The following is a 24,506-nucleotide window of genomic DNA, read 5'->3' as shown; positions in this document are numbered from 1 at the left end:
ATATATAGCTTTTTAAGTCTGTTAAATAATATCTATATTGTATGAAGAGAGAGGTAAACAATATTTGCTACACTGTAGGCAAAGCTATCTTAATTTTTTTGGTAGAACATTTGTTTTCTTTACCATGTGCAGATTTGTTTTTTCCCCAGCCTGGAGCTCTCCATACATATGTAATATAATGTTAATCATACTGTACCACACGCGCATACTCCACTGGTTCCAGCATGCAGTGCGATAGGGCATGCATCAGATCAGGCTTACACAAAAAGAAATAGTAAGATGATGATGATGATGATGATGAAGAATCAGAGTCATGAAACAATCAAATCTATTATGCACTGGAAATGTGGTTGCAAAATCAAATAAAATGAGTACCTATACTAAGGTGATCTGGTTAGTTTAAAAAGTGTATTATTTACACATTATTCAGTAGAGTTAAGCAGTTTAATGGTGAACTTCAAAGATTTCTCTTTAAACCTAAGACTACTAAAATGGAGAAGTTTTATATCCATTTTAAATATAGTGCCAATATATATATATATTTCATTACATTTGAGACAGTCATTAGCAATCCTTAGCATTCCAAACTACAGGTTTCCTCATTTCCTTTACTGGCGTGAAAGACATTCCATTCACAATAAAAAATAGAGTCTGAACGATCCACTCCATTCTAAATAGTTATTTTCAATCCATTATTCTCTTAAACCTGTGTCTTCCGTGCTGAAATGACTGTTTAATTTCAGTATAAAGTGGAGTATCCCTGCTATAAAATTAAAGCATTGAAAGTGACATAATGGATGGCACACAGTCCAGGGTGATCTACAGGGCACTGGACTGGTAGTCAAGGAGATTCTATTCCTCACTTTGCCACTGACTTGCTTTGAAACTTTGGGCAAGTCACTTCCATTCTCTGTGCCTGTTTCCTCTCACACCTTTTGCATGTCTTGACTATTTAAACTGCAAGTTCTTTGGGCAGGGATTGTTCCTTGTTATGTGTTTGTACAATGCCTTGCACAATAGGGCCCCAATCTCAGTTGGTGCCTTTAGGTATTAATGAAATACAAATAGATATTTTGACTGCTCTCTTGATGCAGCACAGAGCATGAATCTCAGAAAAGCACAGTCAAATTCAAACATGTGTTTGGACTGATATTAAGCATAAAATATTATATCCTAAAATGAAAATATTTATAAAATAATTAATTGAAATGGGTTTTTCAATCTATTTTTTGGTGACTGCAACATCATTATGGCAGGAAAAATAGGGGCCCCTAACTCTCCTGTGAAATCCACCTGTTTAATGAAGTCTGGTAGCATAAAGCAACACTAAAAGCAGCATATCCAGCCATTGGAGAATTCCCACAGTGTATGCGAATTTAGGGTTGCCACTGCCCCTCTTATGCCACCTATCCCTGAATCCAGCTGATCCTAAAGGCCATTCTAATTTGTCAGCAACTAGCCTGGCAGACCGAGGCTTGGGAAGGGGAAAAGACAACTTACAGCCACCTTTGTATATCCCTTTGGACCTGCATCAAACCCTTCTGGTTCAGACCAGAGAATATAGCTCAGAAAGTCTTCTGGACACATTACTTAGGTTCAGGGAAAGCTAAGGATCATCTATAGATATGATCAGCACTAGGTTTTAAAAGTTTCATACTTTTTCCTGTTTTAGGATCTTTCAAATTATTTTACTTTTCAGGCCACTTCTAAACAAAGAGCCATTAGTGTGAAGTACCATTGTTTTAGTCTGGGTATGAAGCACTAGGTAAACACCTGGCTACAGTGTCACTTGTGGTACAGACAGACAAGTCATGGGTGTGAGGGTAAAAGTACAGATTTGACCACCCTATGACAGTTCTTTATTTTAGATATTTAAATAATTTAATTTGGACCTCATATTTGGCTCAAACAAATAAAATATGGGAATGGTGTGTGTGGGACTGACCAAACCAGCAGTTCTTTGCAGAAACACAGGAATGACTGAGGGATGAGCAACTGCATTTACTGTGCCTGTCCCTCCCAAATTTGGCGCTCTTTCCAGCTTACAACCAAGATGATGGTTCCCATACTCCCTAGATGATGAAAATGATGAACAAAGCAAATACTGTAAGAGACAGGGAAGGGATATCACAGCCAAGGAGGAACTGAGGAACAGGAGAACACAGAATGTTAACATACAGAGCCCTACCAAATTCAAGGTCCATTTTGGTCAATTTCGTGGTCACGGGATTTAAAAAAGCATAAATTTCATGATTTCAGCTATTTAAATCTGAAATTTCACGGAGTTGTAATTGTAGGGGTCCTGACCCAAAAAGGAATGGGGGGGGGGAAGGGGGAAGAGAAGGTCGCAAGGTTATTGCGGGGAGGTTGCGGTACTGCTACCCTTACTTCTGTGCTGCTGCTGGCGGTGGCGCTGCCTTCCGAGCTGGAGAGCAGCCGCTGCTGGCCGGGAGCCCAACTCTGAAGGCAGCAGTGCAGAAGTGAGGATAGCATGATATAATACTGCCACCCTTCTGCGCTGCTGCCTGCAGAGCTGGGCACCCAATCAGCAGCAGCGCAGAAGTAAGGATGACATGGTCTGTTATTGCCACCCTTACTTCTGTGGTGCAGCTGGCGGGGCACTGCCTGCAGAGCTGGGGGCCCAGCCAACAGCCACTGCTCTTTGGCCACCCAGCTCTGAAGTCAATGCAGAAGTCAGGGTGGCAATACTATGACCCCCCTAAAAAACCTTGTGACCCCCTTCAACTCCCCTTTGGGTCAGGACCCCCAGTCTGAGAAACGCTGGTCTCCCCTGTGAAATCTGTATAGTATAGGGTAAGAGCACACAAAACACAGATTTCATGGGTGGGGGGGGGGGGGGAAGGAGACCAGATTTCACAGTATATGATGCGTTTTTCATGGCCGTGAATTTGGTAAGGGCCTATTCATATAACTTGCTACCCCAGCCAAAAGCAAGTAGATTTGTACAACGTAAGTTCAATTCCATTAAAAATCTCTTTTCATGTAGATACTTCTGCCAACAGGTGGAAGGAAAGTCTCCCTGGATCAGGCCTAAAAATATGTTAATTATGTTTCTCCCTAGTATGTTGCCTCTACTTTCATTAAGTCACCAAGGATGCACTTCCACCAGCTGCAGTAACTTAGTGTTCAAATGTTTTACCATCATGTCTTCTAACCCACCTCACTGGACAATGGTGTCCTACATTTGCTGGGTTACCAACGGAGTAAACACCAGCAAGGGAAGGCTCAAGCCTTCTGTTAACTGAGTTAGGATTCTAAGGGTGTTATTGTTAAATAAATAGAAAGTTAATAAATAGTTTGAATTTTTTTTAGCAAAGTTTAACTACAAAGCATTATATGAGGGAGTGCAAGCAATGCATCTAATTAGTTACTAAAAAATTCAAGTACCTATTAAATTTAAACTGACCAGTTTTTATATCACCTTAGTGCTGTAATAAATAATTGTCTACCTTGAGCACAAAGCACAATTCCGAAAACTTCTAATTTTCTCTTACTGTAATTTTATTTCACCCTATCCCTCACTTGTATTTTTAACACAATTCTGGAGTCCTGAAATGCTGTATAGTGATGATTATGCTGTATGTACAGTATGTAAAATCATGTTATGGAAACTAAACTTTATTTCCAAAAACCTTAACTAGAAAGGTTTTTAACTTTTTTGTCTAACCAGCATTTTAATGGAAGCAAGCACTCTGAAAAAGTTTAAAAGCAATGGTTTTGTGGAAGACAACTGGTGTAAAAAGTAGTTCACTTACAGGTACTAATTTCCAATACCATTTGGAAGGAGACTGCTCAGGAAGCAAGGAAAGGAATGTAGGAATAGGAGAGGAACATCAGCAGAGCAAGTTATACACAGCAATACTTAAATGCACTTAAGCAATGAACACTTTCATATTTTAGAGGGATTTTAGTCCAAAAGATCAGTTTTAAAGTATTACAGTGAAATCCAAGATGTTCAACTGATAGCCAAATTGTAACAGGATCCTCAAGACCACTTGTAAGTTAAAAAAACTACATAAACCTTTAAAATTGAAGCATGTTATTGTGTCAAAGGATCTGAAAAAATAGTAACTCTTCCTCAATATGGGAAGTAAAACATCTTTGCCTCATTTATGCATATTACAATTGTATCACTTTACTCAACAGTGCCAATTTGAGGGATAAGTATGGGAAAGCTATTTTTAGGATTCATTAAGACATAAATTGAGATTATCAGTATTATATTTATTTATATTTGAGGAAAATCCATTTTACGTTCTCCAGTAATGAAAGTGTACTATATCTTTGCAACATTAGTGCATTGTGACATAAGTTAAGGGGGAACAGGGTAAAAATTGCACACATACACAAATATACCATTTGACTGCTTAGAACATACTTATTAGAGATAGGTTAACCTCCTGAATTTCCTTGCTATAGTCATTTTATGCACAAAGAATCTGTGCCTGAAAGGACTTCAAAAACATACACTGTATGTTTTGTGGTATTGAAATTGAACTGTATTTATCAAAATCACAGCATTCAAAGTTTGAACAAGCTATTTCAATTCTAACCAGAACTTAAAAAGATAAGTCAAAAGGCACTAACAGGATTAAAGAGAAGTAAGGGCATTGCAGATAAATAGAAAACAAACTGTATACACAAAATCTCAAATGAATTTCACTGGGGAAGATGCCTCATATGAATTTTATAAAAAAAAGTACTGAAACTCATTTATATCCGATTCCACATCATGATTTCAGTTTTAACTGACAAGATTCATAATTCAGCTACTAAGAAAATTAAATATATTTTACCTTTTGGTGACCTGGGCTTTCCAGTAATTGCTGTTTTAATTTGACCTCTTTCTCTGTTATCTCTCTCATTTTAAGGTTCACCTAAAATAGTTGGGAAAAGAGAATAAAAAAGCAATTGCATACCAATTTCCAGAAGTCATCACTTAACATAATGATCAATCTTTATTTCCCACCATTGTAGAAATATGACTCATACTACCCATGATTTTGGGTTTTTTTAAACTCTGCTTCTGAATTCAACTGACATTCCACTGATATAGGTAAGTTTTGCAGCGACATAAGGTACCGCTTTGCAAATACAATTGCTTAATTAGTAATATAGCCATAACATAGTAATTTCTTCCAAAAAATGTTCAAATGTATTTAAAATAAATCCTTAGAAATGAAAATGTAAGTGTAAATTTACATTCTGAGTTCTCCTGAGAGAGGCAGGTATGTTTCTACAATATAAACTATAATAATTCAATTAACTTTCATCTTTCATTGTGTATACCACTATTACACAACAAAGGAGACTATTCTCCTCTAGTTGTGTTGGGGTTGCCTGTACTATAAAATTGGCACTGTAGAAACTGACTCTCTGTAAATAGTTTCAGTGCAGCCACAGACAGACAAGTTGTTCAAGAACAAAAGCAGGGGTCAGTAAGTGCAATGAATTGTTCCCAAATCTCTTAAATAATAGTCTCTTCCCACTCCTCTATATAGCTGAACTTCTTACCCATTGGCAATAGAGCACAATTCTGACAGAATGCAAAGGTTATTAGAACAAGTTGCAGATTAATAACCCGAGAAGTTACTTTTCAATAAAAGTTTTGCGCAAATAAAAACATCTGAGAAGTAATTTTGCTTTAACAGTTATGTAGACCAGCTTCCTGATTTCTTGAAAATTTGTTTTTATTAAAAAAAAATACACTGAGAGCCAGATTTACTATTAACTTTTTATCCAATACAAGATTTATAGTACTGCACTAAAATCTGTGGGAGGAAGAAGTGTGGAATGTAAAGGAAACTACTACTCAAGGGTTTCACGCATAAACTCTAAACTGATAGCCTGTGAAAAGTTTCAAAAGTGGTTGAAGTAGAATTATTCAAAATCAAATCTAACTGGCTAGTGAACATGAAACCATACGCTTTCCTCATCTACCAAACAAATATAACTTCACAAAGTTACCTGATTCCCTTTAGAAAAGCGATTTTTATTTTTAAGTTGCATATACTACTTCCAGATTTAAAAATTAACCAAACATAGGCCATCTCTTCCAAACCCCCCTCTCCGAACACTTTTAAAAACTGCATCATTAGCAGTATTTTTAATAGCAACAGTTTCCACTACTAAAAATCATCTGGTATGTTAGTATCTACAATCAATTTTATTTCCAACTCCTATTTGGCAGATTCTAACCTGATAATAAATATTGGTTCAACTTCCATTTACAATTTTAAAACACAAATGTTTAAAAAAAATATATTTTTCCACAGTGTGCCTGAAAGAGTTGTTGAGTAGCTTAGGCGGAAACAGACCAACTGCACTATTTTCTAATTTGATTAGTAAACATCCTGTGAATTTTAAATTTATATTGAAAAGGTAACAAAATCTACCATTGTGCCATTAAAAAAAAAAAAAAAAAAAAAAAGGAAATGCATTTCCCCTACTAGTCTTGTCCCTTTCCTCTTGGCAAATATTGATTTGCATTTGGAGGGGGATGAGGAAGCCAACAAGGAAGAAATCTAAAAAAGCTGCAGGTGCACAAAAAGGAAGCAATAACTACTATCCGTATAACTCTAGGAATACAGGTGGTTAGCTCACTGTCACTGTGCAGAGCCAAGACATTCTAAAATAATTAAAAATAGTTTTCTTCCATACCAGAAGAGGGCATTTCCAGCAATGGAAGCCTAACAAAACATGGAGAAAGCACTAATCAAGCCCTTTTTAACAAACAGTTTTAGAAGTTACAATTTTCTAGAAGCAAACCTTTCTAAATATCAGCTTTACCTTATTAATCCAGAAAACCATTGCATCTTCCAGATCATAGGGTAGTTCTTTTGAGGCACTGAACGTAGAAAAACGTTTGACACTAGCAACCACCTTTTCAATGCTGATCATTTCTACAGTGTATGCCATCATTAGAGCATCAATCATTGCCATATGAGAACTCTAAGGAGCAAACCAAAAAGTATTTGCAGTCAAACATACATCAAGAAATAAACACCTTTACATATTAACTGTATTTACAATATATTTGCATGAAAAACTGCTGAGACCAGCCACCTAGAGGTGAAATGCGCTTTACTCCATTGTCTATCCCCAAAGTCAAGGGTGAGATTTAATGATTAAATCCATCTCTGAACTTTAAGCTAACCATTTTGATTGGTGCACAGGCGAGATCAGATTCAGACACAGGGGTATCATCACTCTCCATGACGTAAATCCCTTTCCGAGATAGAGCCTGAATCACTGACTGGTGTCCCTGCAGAGCAGCCACCTGATCCCCTTTTAGAATGAGGCTACAGACACGACAATATAGCTCACTGGACAGCAACAGCTTGATGACAGGTGGTTTAATATGTTCTTGCTCATACTGGTCTATGTAAAATGGGTCCTTCAGCTCTTCTGGGATATTATCTGAAACAAAGAGGAAGAGTCTCAAACAAGTGGATTCAGTTGTAAGAAAAGTATAAACTTTGTACCTGAATTCAAAACTAACATAAGAGAGAAAACATATACATTAAAAACAAACTGGGTCTATAAAAATACTGAATGGGAAAAAAAATTAAGTCTGTAGTTTTATATGCCAAATAGTTTTCAATTATATTTAACCGCATGCGCTTGATTAAAGTAGCAACATACATAATTCCCTCCTTCTATACACAGTACTGTTACATTAAAAACCAATGCACTTCTAGTTCTCTCTCTTAAATCACACGGGCCTCAATTCAGGGAAGCACCTAAGCACATATTTAAGTCCCACTGATTTAATTTAGACTTAAACACATACTTAAGTGCTTTCCTGAATAGGGAGGTTCTTCTGAACCAAGGTCTATGTACGTGCTGGGTAGTGCATGAGAGATTTACAATTAAAATTAAGAGTAATATTGTGAATCATTTATTCAGAGCATCCAGGCTATAGATGCAGTTTATCACAGATGTACAAAATACAGTTTCAAAGCAAACCTGTAGGTTAATTCAAGCAGCATCCACAAGCACCTGCTCATAGTAAAGATGTTTCCACTTTATTCTAAATTATTTTAGCGCTCAATTATTAAGAGGGGTTGGGGTGGACACAATCATATGAAAAAGGAGGATCAAAAAATCTTTAACCCAAGATTAAGGGTTATGTGACGGGAAACGTACGTAAAGCTTAAATAGAAGCAGTTACCAAGAAAGCCCAGAATCTGATTAAAGAAAAAAAGTCTCAGCTGCTTTACAGATTGTTTAAGAAATAGATTAGTCTTCGCTTTGGTACTTTTTTTTTTAAAAAACCCTTTTTTCCCCAACATAATGAAGGCATGGAAGCTAAAACCATACTTCTCTTGAAGCCCTTTTTATGAATATGTGAAGGAAAAGTTATTTAACTGGGATTTCCAATGATCACCTCATTGCCTTCAGCATGGAAAACAGAGTTTCCACATGTTAATGTTTTTATAAACTTGAACACGGGACCCCGAGCACAGTAGTTTACATACATTTTAAATTATGAATGCAGAAGACTTCAGCCTTGTCTACAGTAGGATTTTTTTCCTTAGAATTCCTACATTTGCTACTATCAGTGCAGCTTCACAGCAGCAGTGCTAGGATAGACAAAGCACCAGTGATCACCTATACTATCATCACTGTGTCTAGGCAGGGTTACATGACAGTGTTTAAAATCCTTACAGCCACCTGGAACCCTGCCTACGCTAATACTCAATGATGTTGCTACCAATGATAGATTTGAATCAGTTACACCAATAGGGGAAAATTTTAGGAAAAAAATTTCTAAAGTATACCCAGCCTTAGTTATGCTACTGTAATAGCAGTAAACAGATTATTTTTTGATACGTATGCCATTTTAATCCATGCAATTTAAATCTGGCTCACTGGATCAGATGCAAACAACTTTTAAATAGCCACCAGTAACAGGGATTGCCTCCAGTCCCAGAGAAGACAATTTCTCAACTTGAAAGTTTTTTGGTTTTGTTTTTATAAATAAAAAGTCAGGCATTCTATTATTTTAAATATAGATTGCATTTCATGTTATTTTTAATCACCCTGAAGACTGTTCCCTATATTAACTTCAACAATTTTAAAAATGTATACCCTCAGAGTTTCCAGAATTTCTGTACTTTGTTCACATGCATTTACATTCACTGAACTCTTCCAGTTCTTAAGAATTAACTCATACTCCCCCCCCCAAAATGCTATCTATAGTTTTTATCTTTACTCAATATTAAACTATAAACAACTTTGATTTCACAAATTATCTATAATCCATAACATGTACACTGTTTAAAAAAAACGAGTATTTGTGCTGTGTGTAAACAATTATACAAACATAACTGCATCTGATATCCAGTGCCGAAATAAAAATATGCAGTAAATCAGCATTTCTCAAAATATGGTCCACAGACCATTTTGGCTGGTCACGTAGTGCTGGCTCTCCTTGTTTCTAGTTAAGTCGCATTCAGACAGTTCAAATAGTTTCCTAATATTATTTTACAACATCATTACAAGTAACATCTAAGATTACTATAAAAGATTGCAGAAAATTCTGCTTGTTTTTTCTTTGTGCAATTGAAAGCACTTTATGTATAGCTCTTTTCACTGATTGTCCTATATAGCTTCACAATTTTGGTGGGTTTTGACAGGGCAATAGAAGAGAAAAACATTTCAAAGACATGAAAATGTGATTGTACAACTACAAAAATTGGCAGAAGGGCCCACAATAAATGTAGTACCTGAAACTACTTTTCACTTCACTTCTGAAACTGAGTAGTTTTCAATTTGATGCTATCCCTTCAAGTCCCCATCTGAATAAAGAGACTGCATATTCAGCAATTTAAGGTACAGCAGCACTGGTTACCTAGCTTTCTATAATGCCATCCTAAGATTTTTGGTTTGAATTTAAGAAAAATATTTTAAAGCTAATTGGAAGAATTAATTTGCCTCAGTTTATGATGGGCAGTATAGTACGTAGTCTACAGCCCATTCAAAAACATCACCGTCTGCTGTTCTGAACAATGAACATGAAGGTCAAAGCTAGAAATAATTTCAATCTGCACATATTACCAAAAATCATTTGAGGTTTACTGCTGTTCTTTAATGTTACAGATTAATTCCATAGCAATGTTTGTCCAGTCTAGTGTTCTAGGAATTTTTGTACCATATAAATCAGAGTTAGAAGTAAGAATATTCCTTCAGAAAAAAATCCAAGGAAGTTTAATCGATTTAATGCCTAAATGCTAAGGTGTATCACAGTTTTAACAAATTACACATAGAAACATACAACATATAATCACGATCGGCAACATTAACTCCTGATAGACTTAATATTACACCCATTCAACTCAACAGGATTTTTAACCACTGATTCTAGTAATAACAGATTTGGAAGCAAAGTCTCTCAAGATACTTCATAAATTTAAACCAATTTTACAGGATTTGTTTGGCAACTCTCATAGCTAGAGTCAACGACTAAGAACTGTAACAATGTAAGCTTTTGTATTTATAATACAGATTTACTTTATACTGTTCTTGTGGATATCATTAAAATAAACCCATTGGAAGAATACTGGAATCTTAGTAACTAGCTTGATTAATGAAGCAGAAAATTTGGAAACTAAAAAAACTTAAGTGGGACAAAATGTGATGCAGAATGAATGGTATAATGTTTACTATCACGAGTTTCAGAAGATTCGAATAATACCCTTGTGGCTCTGCACCATTTAAAGTATTAATCTCAAACATGTGGCAATAAAAGCTTTCCTAGCAACATCACACCATTACAAATTTAGGTTATTCCTTGGTCTAGGAGACTGTCTTCCTCAGCAAACATCACTGCTAAGGTCCAACACCCCCCCCCACCCTTTTTTTTCCTTTGATTTAATGATGAAACAAAAGCCAGCCACGGTTTACAGATGACGACCCGGGTGACCACCCTTTCTGCGAGTGCTGTCAGAGGAGATGGGGGTGATATCCTCAATGCTCCCAATCTTCATTTCAGAATGAGCGAGAGCTCCGAGGGCTGACTGGGTACCAGGTCCTGGAGTCTTGGTCCTATCTCCACCTGTAGCTCGCAGCTTGATGTGAAGGGCTGTGATGCACAGCTCCTTGCACCGCTGGACAACATCCTGGGCTGCCAACATAGTAGCATAGGGCGAAGACTCGTCTGTCAGCCTTCACCTGAATACCACCAGTCACTCGGCAGATGGTTTCCTTGGCAGAGAGATCAGTTACATGGACAAAAGTGTCATTGAAGGAAGCGAAGATATGGCAGACATCAAACACGTTTTCCCCTTCGGCAACCTGCGGTCCCAAGCTGATGACCTTTTCTTCCTTCTTCTCCTTACCCTTACGCGGTGCGTCCTCTTGGCCAGATCACCTAACAAGTCAAAATCTCACATCTCTAACTGCCAATTATCTCTATATGTAGCACACAGCCATATACAACAACAAAAACACCTCCTGTCCCCTTCTCCCCCATCCACACACAATATTTATGGATTCAAAAATTCATACACCTCCCAAATGTGGGGAATATGCTAACAATTAGATCAATTGAATTAGTCTACTGGTACAGTCTTAAACAACACAAAAAACATTCTAAAATTTTAAGGTACCTTTTCCCATCACAACCCCTCATATAGTGGCATAAACTTTAAAATACCATATATATTTTTACTCTGCCTCCCCATTAAAAAATTCAGTGGTTTTTTTTTTTTAATAAAAAGTGTGCTCCAGTGCTCATAAGCAGCTTTTTAACACACAATAGCCAAGTACAAGTCAGATAACCAAACAGTCCAGTTCACTTTTTCTAAGTGTCCTTTTACACATATTAGCATTTTTAAACTGTGAATGCATTTAGGCTACGTCTACACCAGCGAGCTTACAGCAGCACAGCTGTACCAATGCAGCTACACCACTTAAAGCCACTTTCCCATCCACATAATAAAACCACCCCAATGAGCGGCGGTAGCTATGTTGGTGGGAGAAGTTCTCCCACCGACATAGCACTGTGCACACTAGCACTTATGCTGGCGAAACTTATGTTGCTCAGAAGTGTGTTTTTTGCCCCCACACCCAAGAAACATAAAATTTGTTGGCATAAATGGTAGTGTAGACAAAGCCTCCGACTTCTCTGAAGAAGAAAAAAATGTTAACTCTAAAACTATTACATCTAAGATACAGTATAAAAATCCTAATTTGAACTCATTAGTTTAATAGCTAATGTATACCCTTGTAAAACAAGAAGCCCCAAACACTTAGTGTATTTAAAAAAAAAAACAAAAAACCCAAAACACTATACTACCATATTAATCCCCAAAGTTGCCAGTTTTCAAGTAACAAGCAATGCTACATATAAAATTTTGCACAAATAACTTGTTTTGCATATCAAACTTTTTGATCAGTTGTTCCTAATAATATAATGGCAGAGGATTTCACAGTCTCCCAATTGCTAGTTTTAGTCAAAGTTAGGTGCTCAAAAAACAATGTTTGCTTACAGAAATATGCAGAACTATAGTGTTCAATCTGCAAAATCAGATGGGGGGAGGGCGTGAGTCACTTATTCAGCATGTTCTGGGAATACTATTTTGTCTAAAAATCCAATGTGCTACATTAAAAAGAGATGGCTGGATCTCCCTCATACGTTGATTTTATGCAAATCTCACAAGGGGATACCTGTCTGCATAACTACATGGACAAGCTGCTAGACAACCCACTCTGGAGAGAAGATAATTGATCTCTCTCAATTAATCTGATATGCAAGTAGGTGTTATAATGAGGTAATAATCTATTTTAACATTCAAGTCTCAGCAGCACAGAATCTTAAGTGCTCTTGTTCCAGTGAGTATAGCAGAAAGATGGGTGAGCTATTTTCACCGAAGAAATACTCAAAAGTAAATCTGCATTATTCCTGATTAGAAAGTTTTTATTCTAACACATGCTAATGAAATCTGTTTTTTTCCCCAAAAGTGAGCAGTATTAAGTTTAAATCAATCACTTGGTATACAACAGATCACTTAAAGTTACTTAAGTAACTTCTAAAATAACTTCAAATTTAACAGCAGCCAGCTATACATTTTCCAGGTTCTTCCCATCCCCACAAGATACAATTTCCTTACCCCCCCCCCCCATGGTTAAGGAATAACGCAGCAGTTTGAAACATCTGAATTGTCATCTAAACTACAAAAGCAGGTAGTAGTATAATGCTGTTTGAGGTGTGGTACCATGAAAATATGGCAGGATAGAGAACCAAAATCCAAGAAAGAATTTCATTTTATATCAAATTTTAACTGATTAGTAAGTCTACACAATAATTTAAGTAAGCCCTGCATGTGTATACTTTAAACTGCATTAAAATGCAATAAAGCATTAATCACTCCTGCTCTGCAATTAAGGCCTTGTCCATATTATGGTCTGAAGTCATTCCTGCATGTTTCCCTGACCAATTAGAAGAGATTTTTGTCCTTATAATTGTATTATAGAACCCTATTATAGACTTCTCTAAGTCTTCTATAATGATGTTATTTGGGAGGGAAAAAACCCTACCCACATCAGTCAGGGAAACCAGGTTAGAAACCTTGTACACAGATGTTGCTATCACAGTCTCAAGAGTGATGTGGGCTGGACCTAGATCCAATTTTACGGTCAAAATGTAATAAAGTTAATGTTTATGGCATTTGGTGCTCGAACTAAAAAGTACAAATGTAGATAGAAGTAAAGTGGATAAAATATTAATTGTGGACTTCCTTCCTCCATGAAATTTGCATGTTTTAAAAATGTAAAACTTCAATGAAATTGTAGTAATTTCACAAATATTCAGAAAAATGTTTTGTAATTTAGAATCTTTGCAAAATAGCGAAGAGCTACTTTAATAAATTTGTATTTTTGAAGATGCCACCTCTGAAGCCTAATGAGCTAGTGGATTTAGCATGGAGCTGGGAACCAGAAGCTCCATTTCACATTTGCCAGTAATACTTGCCCCTATATAGCACCATAAAACATTATTTAGTGTGTAAATACTACTGCCACTTCACAGACAGGAAAACAAAGGCTCAGAGGTTATCTGACTTGCCTGAGGTCATAGCAACTACTACTAGAACCAAAATTAGGAACCAGGTCTGACCCTTCCCTTACAAGTCCTCTGAGTAAGCCACCAGACTACAGTGCTTCCAACCAAGACTTTTTTTTTTGCTCTGTTTTTCCATCTGTTAAACAGAGGCAATGACGTTTTTATAGGCCAGAGTTTGAAAAAAATGCACTTAGCCTTAGCAAGTAGACATTCACCAAGGAAAGTTTCCATTTATTTTGTAGATTCTGAGTTTTCATTTAAGAATTTAAAGCTTCTCATCTTGAGAGTTATGAAGATAACTTTCCAAATGTAAAGTGACGTAATATTGTCTTACTAAACCTGCAGAGCTCCAATAGGTTTATTGCTGCTCACTGTTTTTCCAAGACTCAGCAAAATGAAAACTGACCAATTTTGTCAGTTTTGACTGCTGCTATTCAGAGCCCTGAGAATAAAACTGACAAAGATCAGGTCCATTTCACTCTGCTGTTTGGCAAGTGTTTTTCAGCATGTGGCCTACTGTTTAAATCAAGCAATGAGTCTGCAAAAATAGCACCCTTAGACTGCCAAGTTCCTTTAAAACTTCCTTCAATTGCTTTTGAAAGTTAAGGCGGGATTTTCAAAAGCACTCGAGTGACTTCAGTTGAGCACTCAAACACCGAAGTTTATGACAACTGCAAACTTTACATCCTTTGAGTTAAACAGCAAAGATCTCCTTATTATACTAGTCTACATTTGTGATGACATCTTCAGGAACTGAAACACAGTATTCTACAAGTTTCTTGTCAGATAAAGAATCGATAGCATTAAATAGCAACGTATTCTTCTTATATAGATGCATATAGCAATTACTGGGTTATTCCTCATTCCACCAACAAATGTCAATGTAGAGTCTATTAGTTCTTTCTTTTGTTTTTCCTATTTCTTATTCTAGTAATGGTCCGGATAGTTTACATTAGTCTAGAAGAATGTATCAAGGGCAAAGTGCTACACTAATTTTTTTTTAATTGTTCATTTTGTGCTAGCATGAACAAAGGCTGAAAATTTCTTATCAAGTTCGAGTTTTGCCTGTCAGTTTAAGGCATAATCACAAATTGATCTTTGCTATATTTTAGGTACTAAAGACCATCACAGACTGTTCCTGAATGATGATGATGATAAACCCAAGATAGGGGCTTAAACGATCACAGCTATGTTTTTAAAGACAATGGCATAAAGAGATCTCACTTGCAGAACAATCTCATCAATTTTCTGCTCTTCTACTTTCAATAGAAAAGTTTCATTCAACAGCCCGATTGATCTTGAAATATATGAAAAAAAATTCCCTGCACTTTCAGATGAGCAAAACTCTTTGTTATCCATCTAACTCTTGATGGTGTATACATTTTACTTGCAAATTAGATTTTCATTACTTTAGTCCATTCAGTTTTTCTCCTACCATTTCTTTCAACTTTAGCCATGCTAATTCAGATAAATTCATACACCAACATTTGGCAAATCACTAAACATTAACCAATTTGCAGTACTGATCATTGGCTTTCATGTTTACTATAGTTAGACTGAGAAATCATCACCTTGTAAATTCAACACAGAAGCATGAAACAATAAGATAACCTTGACAACTTTATATATAAAAACAAAAGTGGCCAGATCTTCTGCCCACCTTCCTGACCTTTCTAGATTCTAGTAAACCAAGCCTGCTTAAAAATTCACAGCTCCATCTACTCCCCTCTTCAACATCCAATGAGAGTTTATTCTAACCATTAGCCACACCCCTATAATGACTAACAACTCCACCCATTCCCCTTTCCTTCTGTGCTTCTAGACAGTTGGACAACTTTCTCATTATTTCCTAACCAGACGAACAGGCATAACAAGAACCTTAATGTTCTCAATATCTCCCTTTTAACATTTTTGAACAGTTACAGCTGATATTCAGACAAAACTGAACACTTTTTTAGTACCCACAGCTCTCAAATATTATATTCATGTAAATACTTCAGTGAAATAGCTGTACAAAAGGAAAAGGGTTATTCCCCACCCACCCCCCCGAAAACTCTTGTTTTTTCACAAATCCGTCCCCACAGCCAGAAAGGTCCTTCCTTTCAGCAGCCAGAGGAGGCTGTTGGTGCACTTCTTATTTCTCAGTTATCTACTAGCCAGCCTAACACTAAACAGCAGTGGTAGAAATCTCAGCTGCTTGCAGGCAGTGGACCTTGACTTTCACCTAGTGCATTGTATAATGTTTAAGTAGGTGTCTTGAAAATTTTTAAGCTCCATTTATGTGAATGTGAAAAGTTTAAGTGATCTGGAACCATAAGCATATAGTCAACCTAGGTAACAGTGTAATCCTATCACTGTTATTTTCCCTCTCTCCACTTTTTGTTACATTTACTTATCAGGTATTGTCAATGTGGTAGGATAATGCGCAGTGCAGGGTTGTGTTTTCTAAAGCACAGTAACTGGTCTGATGTGCTGTGCATTGACTCAACCGAGTAGACCATTCTGGTGTGCACTGAAGGTTCCTAGTGCGCTTTAACGTAGTACTTTTTCAAACAGCATTATGTTAAAGTGCACAAAGTAAACTTTAGAATGCACCAGCAAGATCTACACAGTCCAATTAATGCACAGCACATCAGCGTGCTTTAGAAATCACAGGCCTGTTATGCGCGTTAACCCATTGTGTAGTCAAGCACTAAAATTAAGCTCTTTGGGGCAAGGATGATGTTTTCCTGTGTATCTCTAAACCACCAGCAGAGTAGAGTCAATTTTCATTGAGATCCTTGGATGCCATCATAACAAAAATAAATAATAAGCATGTGGGAGTGAGGAGTAGAGGAGAACGGCGTAAAATTAGAAATGGAGTATGATACAGATTTTATAAGAAGACAATAGAGAAAGAACAAGCATCATGTAAGGCAAGAGATAAAGCCATGGAGGAAAGCAGTCACTGAAGACAACGTAGAAAAAGATGGATCGTGATTAGGACAGAAAAAGCAAAGTAATGCAAAAATACATACATCAAAGCAACTTTTTTTTGTATCACTATATGGAGACAAAGTTCCATTGTTGGCTTAACCACTTAGTCAGTTTTGTGCACAGTATCTGGTTAGAAGCATGGGGAAATACAACAGGTTAAAAAATAAAACCTTTTTCAAGTTGTACTATCTAGGATATTTCTAAGTATCTTCAGATTGGCAGGCCCATGAACAGATTTTATACTCTAATCCTGAAATGTTAAAGTACCTGTGTCAATAAAATCATTGGCATGATGAACAAAATACAATACAGTTTTAATGTTTGGTTTCAGCTGACAAAAAGGATGCTCAGTTCAGGTCAAACTTCATCCTTGATCCACTGAATTACACCTAAATAAGGTATCCTTTAGGACTGTTGTCAGAAATCATCTAGACATTCATACACAGACCTCTGAATTTCTTCAGAGAACTACTAAACTATTGTACCCACATCCTGGCTTCTTTCAGACAGGACTCCCAAATTGTGAGGAGGGCAGAGAGAACAGGGACAACTGGAACAGGAGAAATGCTACCCTCCACAGCCCCATCCCCTGCTGTTTCCCAGTTTCACTGTGGGATGCAGCTAGGAGATGTGCTGTCAGAAACAGGAGGGACAGCAATGCAGAGACAATCCGCACAGCTCAACTCCTTCCTCTGCAGAAAGAATAGCCCTTTCTCCACAAGTGCTCCAGGTGCATGGAGTTGGGGAGAATGAGGCTCCTATTAGTAGTAGTATTAGTGTAGTGCCTAGGCTGCTATGATCTGTGGCCACTCAAACCCCTCCATTGAAGGGGAACAGTGAAAAGCGAACTCCAGAGGGGGTACATCATGAAATCACGCCCCCTTTTCATGAGAGGGTGTAATCTAGGATCCAGGTGTACTTCAGTGCTGAGGTACAAAGGTGCAGTTGAACTCCAAATTATCTGTCATGCCCCCAAAAGTTATTTTCTTCTTTTGTAAGTATCATTTTTGATAAGCACCGCAAAGTTAGATGACGAGAATCACTTCATACACACACAATGCAATATATATTGGAAAATAAAAACTAAAATTGATATTTGTGAGCATACTGCTGACAAATTACATGATCAGTATTGGAATCCAATTTAAATTTTCAATCCTGCAAAAATTTAAGCATGTGTTTAAACTTGACTCATGTGATTAAAATTCAGCACCTGAATAAGCATATGCAAGATCAGAAAAAGTCAGAAAAAACCTTCTCCTTAAGTACTCATTTTTAAAAAAAAAAAATGAAGGAAGTCTATTGAGTGATTTCAGGACCATAAAAATGCTGTTTATAATCTACAAACAGAAACTGTGTATTTCCTCTACCAAATTGACCAAAACTGCTCTGAATGATGTAAAATATACTGTATACACAAATCAGGTCAGCATAACAAAAATCCAAATGAAATTATCTTGACCTGTCTATACCTCCCCTCAAAAATACACCGAGTAATAGCAGAATCCAAAAGAGACAGATCTATTATAGATGGGTAGCCTGAAAATATTCAGTTTTAAAGGATATTAAGTTAAGAGAGACATGAGACACACCTGAAACTACTACTTTTAATAATCCTCCCACAGAAGTGTTGTAAAAAGCACATTTGTTCCTGGATCAAAGATTCTGCATGCTATATTTCAGACCATCAAGTTTTTCTTTTAAATGCAAGTTATAATTCTGTGAAAAATTATCTTAATTTTCATTACAGTGTGGAGAGACCACAGCAAAACCTAACTAAAATTCACTCAGGTCCAGCTCCTACAAATATTTATGCATGTGCTTAACTTTACACACTGCAACTAGTCCGACTGAAGCCAACCAATGGTAGCAACAATGAAAGTCCTAGTTAAAATAATGCTCCTGCTGTTGCTGACATTTAACTCTTATTTACATTTGATCCAAGCAGGTCTAAATGACAGTGGGAAAAAAATGCCAGCAGCCACAGGAGTCTTCTCTACACAAGTGTTCCCGCTATGTCTATCACTGGCAATGCTGTATTGTTTTTAATAAAAATGAGAATTTTTGGCAAAGTTTTTAGTGTAGAAAAGGCCAACTGATTGAACAGCAGCTAGTTCTCTATCTGGTATACGCTACAAATTTAGCAAATTGAAGCAGGATTAAGGCATAAGCACAGATCCCTGAGCCTACGGAGTCCCACAGAGGTTAATGCCAATGTAAACATGAGGCAGTCAGTCATCCTTCCTCTGCACCACAGGATACATGCTAGTGGATCCTAATGCAGGATTAGGTCTGCCTTTTGAAACAAAGCCAAAATATAAACAATGAACCTCTATAACTTGCAAAGCATGTTTTATTTCTACTCACTAAAAATGTTTTTAATGAGGCATTACAAACAACTGAAGCACTTGAAATATATTCATGCAGGACAATGCCTGTTTAGTTTTCATGAGTCTCCAATTATTAATATTGGTAGCAGTAGTCAACATTTATATTACATGTACAACCCCAAAGGCTGCATCAGAATTTTTTTGTTTAGATAATTATACTATTGTTATTTTACCCTTTACTCCTTTCATAAAATGCAATAACTTCACACTCTGTAGAAAGGAAAATACATCTTAAAGTAACAAGATCACTATCCCCCTTTCTACTCTTCATTGTAGAAAAATGCAAAAGTGACAGAAAATATTGACAGTTCTGAAAACACTAAAAGAAAGCAATATTCTTGTTGAAAATAGTCTAAAATATTTAATTACAGGAATGTATTGTTTTGCTCAGCCCTGTCACAAAATAAGCTAGTGTTAATCCAGTAAGCATATTAGAGTTTGGCAAATTAGAGTTAGATTAACAGGGCTATCTAATTTTCCAAAACAAGATTTTGCATGTTTTTTGATATGTTTTGTCTAAAGACAAGTATTCTATCAAGTTTATATACAGCATGGTTATTTATGTTCAAATGGTAGCAAACAAAAATTCACAATATACAAGCACGTCTACTGCAATGCAAAAAATCAGTAGATACAGATGCCTATGAAAGTACTGCAAGGTTCCAACATAATCTTTATTATTGCCATAGGAAAACACTTTGGATTTCAACGGTTTCTGACAAAGACCAGTTTATAAAAGTATCTCCCCTTCCTTTATCACATGCTACCTCCTCCCCTGTACTCTAGAATGTAGATAAATGCATTTGTAACTCAAATTAGACTGGTTCGCATTTTTGAAAAAAAGGAATAGTCTGCTACTTATTACAGGCAGATTCATAAATGACATAGCTTCTTTTATTTTAATTTTAAGTTAACACGACAATCTGCTAAAAAACAGCATCAAGTTCCTAGCACCAATCTGCAAAGATGACGAGACAAGGAATCATGATAAAGCCTTTGAGGCCTATAGGAGCTAAAGGTTTGCAGGTGGTAACAAAAAAGCTCGGTTTAGGAAAATCCTATTTACTAAAAACAGTAAGATTTTGGAAGTACAAATCGTTCATAGTGACAATAGATAGCGTTCACTGTCAGATTTCCTGATACACCAGTTTATTCTGATTCTTTGTTTTATTCTTATTAGATGCATCATGAAACACTGGATTATTACATGGAAATAGGTTTGACACATTACTGATAATGAAAGCAAAGGTTATTTAAGACTGACTTAATTACTTGTGGGATGGCAGGGCAAATGAAAAGGGCAAAAAGAGAGACAAGAACGATTGCCCGATGAAAGTGATTTTACCTATTCCATAGGCTTTAGCACAGATCCATTGTAGATTAGCAGCTATTTTTGCTCTGGCTGAATCATAGAGCTCCAAAGGGACAATCTCAACTGCACTATCTGTCAGGGCATCCATTTTTCTTCTGGTGCTATCTCCAACAGCACAAACATCAACATCCACCATCTAAAACAAAAACAATGCAATGGTTTCCATTACATTTCAAAAATAAAACACACACATAAAGACTAGCTGCGTGAACAGATCATTCAAATGCATCGCATCAGGCACAATAGTGTAGTGTAGACTGAACAACACAGGCCTTCAGACCCCGGAAAGATTTTTATTTGCTCGATCTATTTGGCAACTGAAAATTCACCCACGACTGAAAGACACGTACGTACGCCCACCTTCTCCTTTTGAACCCTGCATTTCAGTTTTGCTTAAAAAAAACCCACCGCCCTTCGCAGTTGTTACCAGCCCGAACCAACAAGGCAGAGGCACAAATCCCACCTCCATCACAGCCGTTCAGATAAAGAAAAGCTGAGGCTCAGCCTCCAGCCCTCTCACAAGGTACCCTTCGGCTCCTGCCTGCCGCAGGCACCCTGCCCCCCCCGGCCTGGTGACCGCCCGACAACACGAGCAGGTACCAAGCTGCTGCTGGGGGCAGGTCGCGCCGCCCGCCCGCCCGCCCCCGGGCATCCCTGCCGGGCTGTGGTGGGGGCGGGGGGCAGCACCTCAGGCGCCTTCCCAGGCCGGGCACCGAGTCAGGGCCCGAGATTTCTCCCCCTGAGGAGATGCCGCCGCCAGCCTCTCAGGGGCCGGCCGGCAGAGGAGGAGGAGGAAGGCGGCCCGAGGCTGCCGGAGAGACCGGGGGCTTTCGACCCACCCTGCTGCCAGGAGGCTGCTCCCCGTGGAGCCCTCGGCCCGGCCCCCCGCGGCCTGTAGGCCCGGCCGCCCCCCGCTCACCTCGCAGGGCTACGGCAGCTTCATGCCCGGGCCCGGGCGGAGCGCGCGGGCGGAGGGGACTGGGAGGCTAAAAGGCCGGGTCCCGGTGCGCCGCTCGCGCGGACGGAAGGAGGAGCCGCCGTCGGCCCGGGGCTGGCTGGCTGGCGCGCGCCCGCGCTCGCTCTCAGCCCCGAGTCCCCCAGACGGCGCGCGCGCGCTGCCGGCCGCCTGCTAGCGAGGACGGGGGGCGGGGGCGGGACCGGCTCGCGCCCGCGTTCGAAGAAAGGGGAGCGGGACCTGCGCTCGCGCTCCAGCTCTCGCGTGGGCAACCGCCCCGCCTTTCGGGCACTGCGCAGGCGCAAGGGCTAAAGCCTGTCATTGGCTGCCTCGTCTTCCCCACCAACGGTCCCCTGGTGATGAGAGGGGCGGGGAGTTGTATATAAAGACCTGCTCAGGCCCAGTCTGAGCTATGCATGCTGCCGTCCTGCTGAGGGGTCTGGGTGGAGTTGTCAGGGCAGGGCATCTGCCAGGTGCCCCAGGCCAGTGGAGCCTGAGGAGCTGGCTCAGGTCTCCGTCCTTCCCAGGCACATAGGTGGTCCCTAGCAGGTGCCTTTGGGTGGGTGTGTCTGCGGTGACCTTGGGACCTGGGTCCTGGCATCCCCACCCCAAGCAGTGGCTGGTAGCATTGGGGCTGTATGGGCACTGCTGTGGTGGATGCACCTAGAAGGAAGATGGTTGTGGGAAATTCCTGTCCCAAAACTTAATTTAATGTGTCCAGCCTAGTAAGTGGCTCAGGTCGCAGCTAGGCTCTGTCACCCCCTCCATCAATATTTCATGTTTTTCTTAAAGCCCTAGCTCCCTATCTAGGGACAAAAATGGTTGTAGCCCTCTTGGCTGCTGAGTAAAAGCTGCAAAATGTGATTTCTACCTGCTCAAAAACCCAAATGCAAATAAAAAAAAAATGTTTTTTAAATATCATGATTCTTAAGCCCACCTTATGGTTTTTGGAAACAGACTCATGATTTTTGAATTTAGTGTTGCTAATATTGTTTTGTTTAAAAAATATAGCCAATAATTGTATCAAAGCCCAGCAGGAAGCTAAAATAGGTTCATAAGTAGTGTTGAACTGATCATTTTGTGCCTCTGCTCCTGTGTATATTTTCATAAGTGATCTGTAACTAAGGCCCCAGTCCTTCAATCAGTACTGTTAGCACCTTTTGGGGTTTTGCCTGGGCTCAGGGATCCATTCTGGTAGATCCACTGCAGGATCAGTGCTGTAATGGTGACTTGTGCTGGAACCTAACCCAGTCAGAGAGAGCTTGGCCACTGGTCTGACAGGCCTGCTATACCCAAACATCTCCACATATTCTTATAGTGTCATTATAACTTGTGTTTGTTAATGTCAGGATATGTTTCCAAGGTGTCCATTTCTGAAAGTTTTGATCCTCGGTTTACCTAGTGAACCTGAAAACACCTAACTACATGAACCACTGAAGTAAAAACAGGTACCTAATTGCAGGTTCAAGGTCTCTTGCCTCTTATGGAACACAGAGAACTACTGGAATTATCAGGTTATTTATCTAGAATAATTTTTCTGATTTGGATGTGCCATGTACCAATAAGCTCATGATCTGTCAATGTCAAAGGTGACTTTGTTTTTTCATAATGGTGACTAGGTGACATGTTCTGCAGATTTCTTAGCAGAAAGGCAGTTTGTTCACTTGAGCGTGAGTTTCCATCACAAAGCCATGGAGGGGAGAGATATCTGTTAAGTGGAGTCTTCTGCTGATTCTTATATTGCAGTTTGGTTTCTCCTACAGTCACTATGAATTGAGAATTTAAAAAATGAAACTAGCAGCGAGGAACTGGAAAAATCCAACAAGATCATGCAAACATTGTTACAGTCTGGACATGAATATAGAAACACAGTTTGATCTGCAAAATAATCACATGTGATTTATTGATTATGCCCTGTTGTGACAGGCCTTTTGCTAGCAGGGATAGAAAATGTTACCTCATTGCTTTACAAAAATTTGGAGTGGTAAATAGTGTTTTGACTTCTTGCACTAAAATGACCATTTTATTATTTTACAGTAAGTTTTTAGGCAGCATAAGGCAAGTAAAAAGATACCATTGCTTGTCCTGAAGAGCTTGCAATCTGAGGGACAGATCCCTGCATTCATGTGGAGCCCTGTTGAAATCAGTAGGGCTCTGAGTGCCTAGGCAGTTTTACCTGTGCTGTCTTCTGCTCCTGATGCAAAATGTACTATGACTTCTTCCTGCATGGTAGTATCTTGTAACTGCCTTACTTAGGGAACTTGTGTTCTAATATGGAAACAAAAACTGATCCTTGCAGAAGCTCTGGATCTGATGATTAAGTGGCTTGTCAGGCACTCAACAGTGCCTGATGTTCTAGTAACACTGGCATCGTCAAAACCACATAAGTGATGAAAAGCCTGTATTTAAAATGGGAGGGATATCAGTGAGTTGTTAAACTTGTTTGCTTTTGCCATGAGAATGTTAATGACTATCCCGTGTTCTGCAGCATTAAGTAGTAGCAAACTGTTATTATTCACATACCAATTGCTCCTAGCCCCATCTTGTGCTATAATACTTTAAGACTTAGTTGCTGAAAAGTGTTAATTTATTGCTTTTTCATATGAAATCATTTTTCTTTTATGATGCTCTCCTTGATTTATCATCAGAGCGAGTGTACATATGCACTGAGGACTGTTGTGTAACTCATTTTTTCAGGAGTACTCTGAGATCATTAGCTAGTCTGTG

General features: G+C 38.5%; 1 protein-coding gene and 1 pseudogene across 2 annotated transcripts in view; both read right to left on the bottom strand.

The window, feature by feature from the left end:
- CAMSAP1 (calmodulin regulated spectrin associated protein 1) overlaps positions 1-21,980 on the bottom strand; it is a 46,295-nt gene extending 24,315 nt beyond the window's left edge. For both annotated transcript variants that reach the window (XM_077835678.1, XM_077835679.1), the window contains exons 1-5: positions 21,744-21,980; positions 20,798-20,960; positions 7,178-7,440; positions 6,811-6,972; positions 4,818-4,898 (exon numbers count right to left, since the gene is read on the bottom strand). In XM_077835678.1, coding sequence (XP_077691804.1) covers positions 4,818-4,898; positions 6,811-6,972; positions 7,178-7,440; positions 20,798-20,960 — 669 coding nt within the window. In that variant the 5' untranslated portion in view covers positions 21,744-21,980. The remainder of the gene's footprint in view (positions 1-4,817; positions 4,899-6,810; positions 6,973-7,177; positions 7,441-20,797; positions 20,961-21,743) is intronic.
- Positions 10,926-15,543, bottom strand: LOC144276241 (small ribosomal subunit protein uS11 pseudogene; annotated as a pseudogene).
- Positions 21,981-24,506: the final 2,526 nt, after the last annotated feature.

The sequence above is a fragment of the Eretmochelys imbricata genome, chromosome 16 (assembly GCF_965152235.1).
Source record: "Eretmochelys imbricata isolate rEreImb1 chromosome 16, rEreImb1.hap1, whole genome shotgun sequence".
Taxonomy (NCBI): domain Eukaryota; kingdom Metazoa; phylum Chordata; order Testudines; family Cheloniidae; genus Eretmochelys; species Eretmochelys imbricata.
Note: the sequence above shows the minus strand (reverse complement) of the source record. Positions and strands in the feature narration are given on the sequence as shown.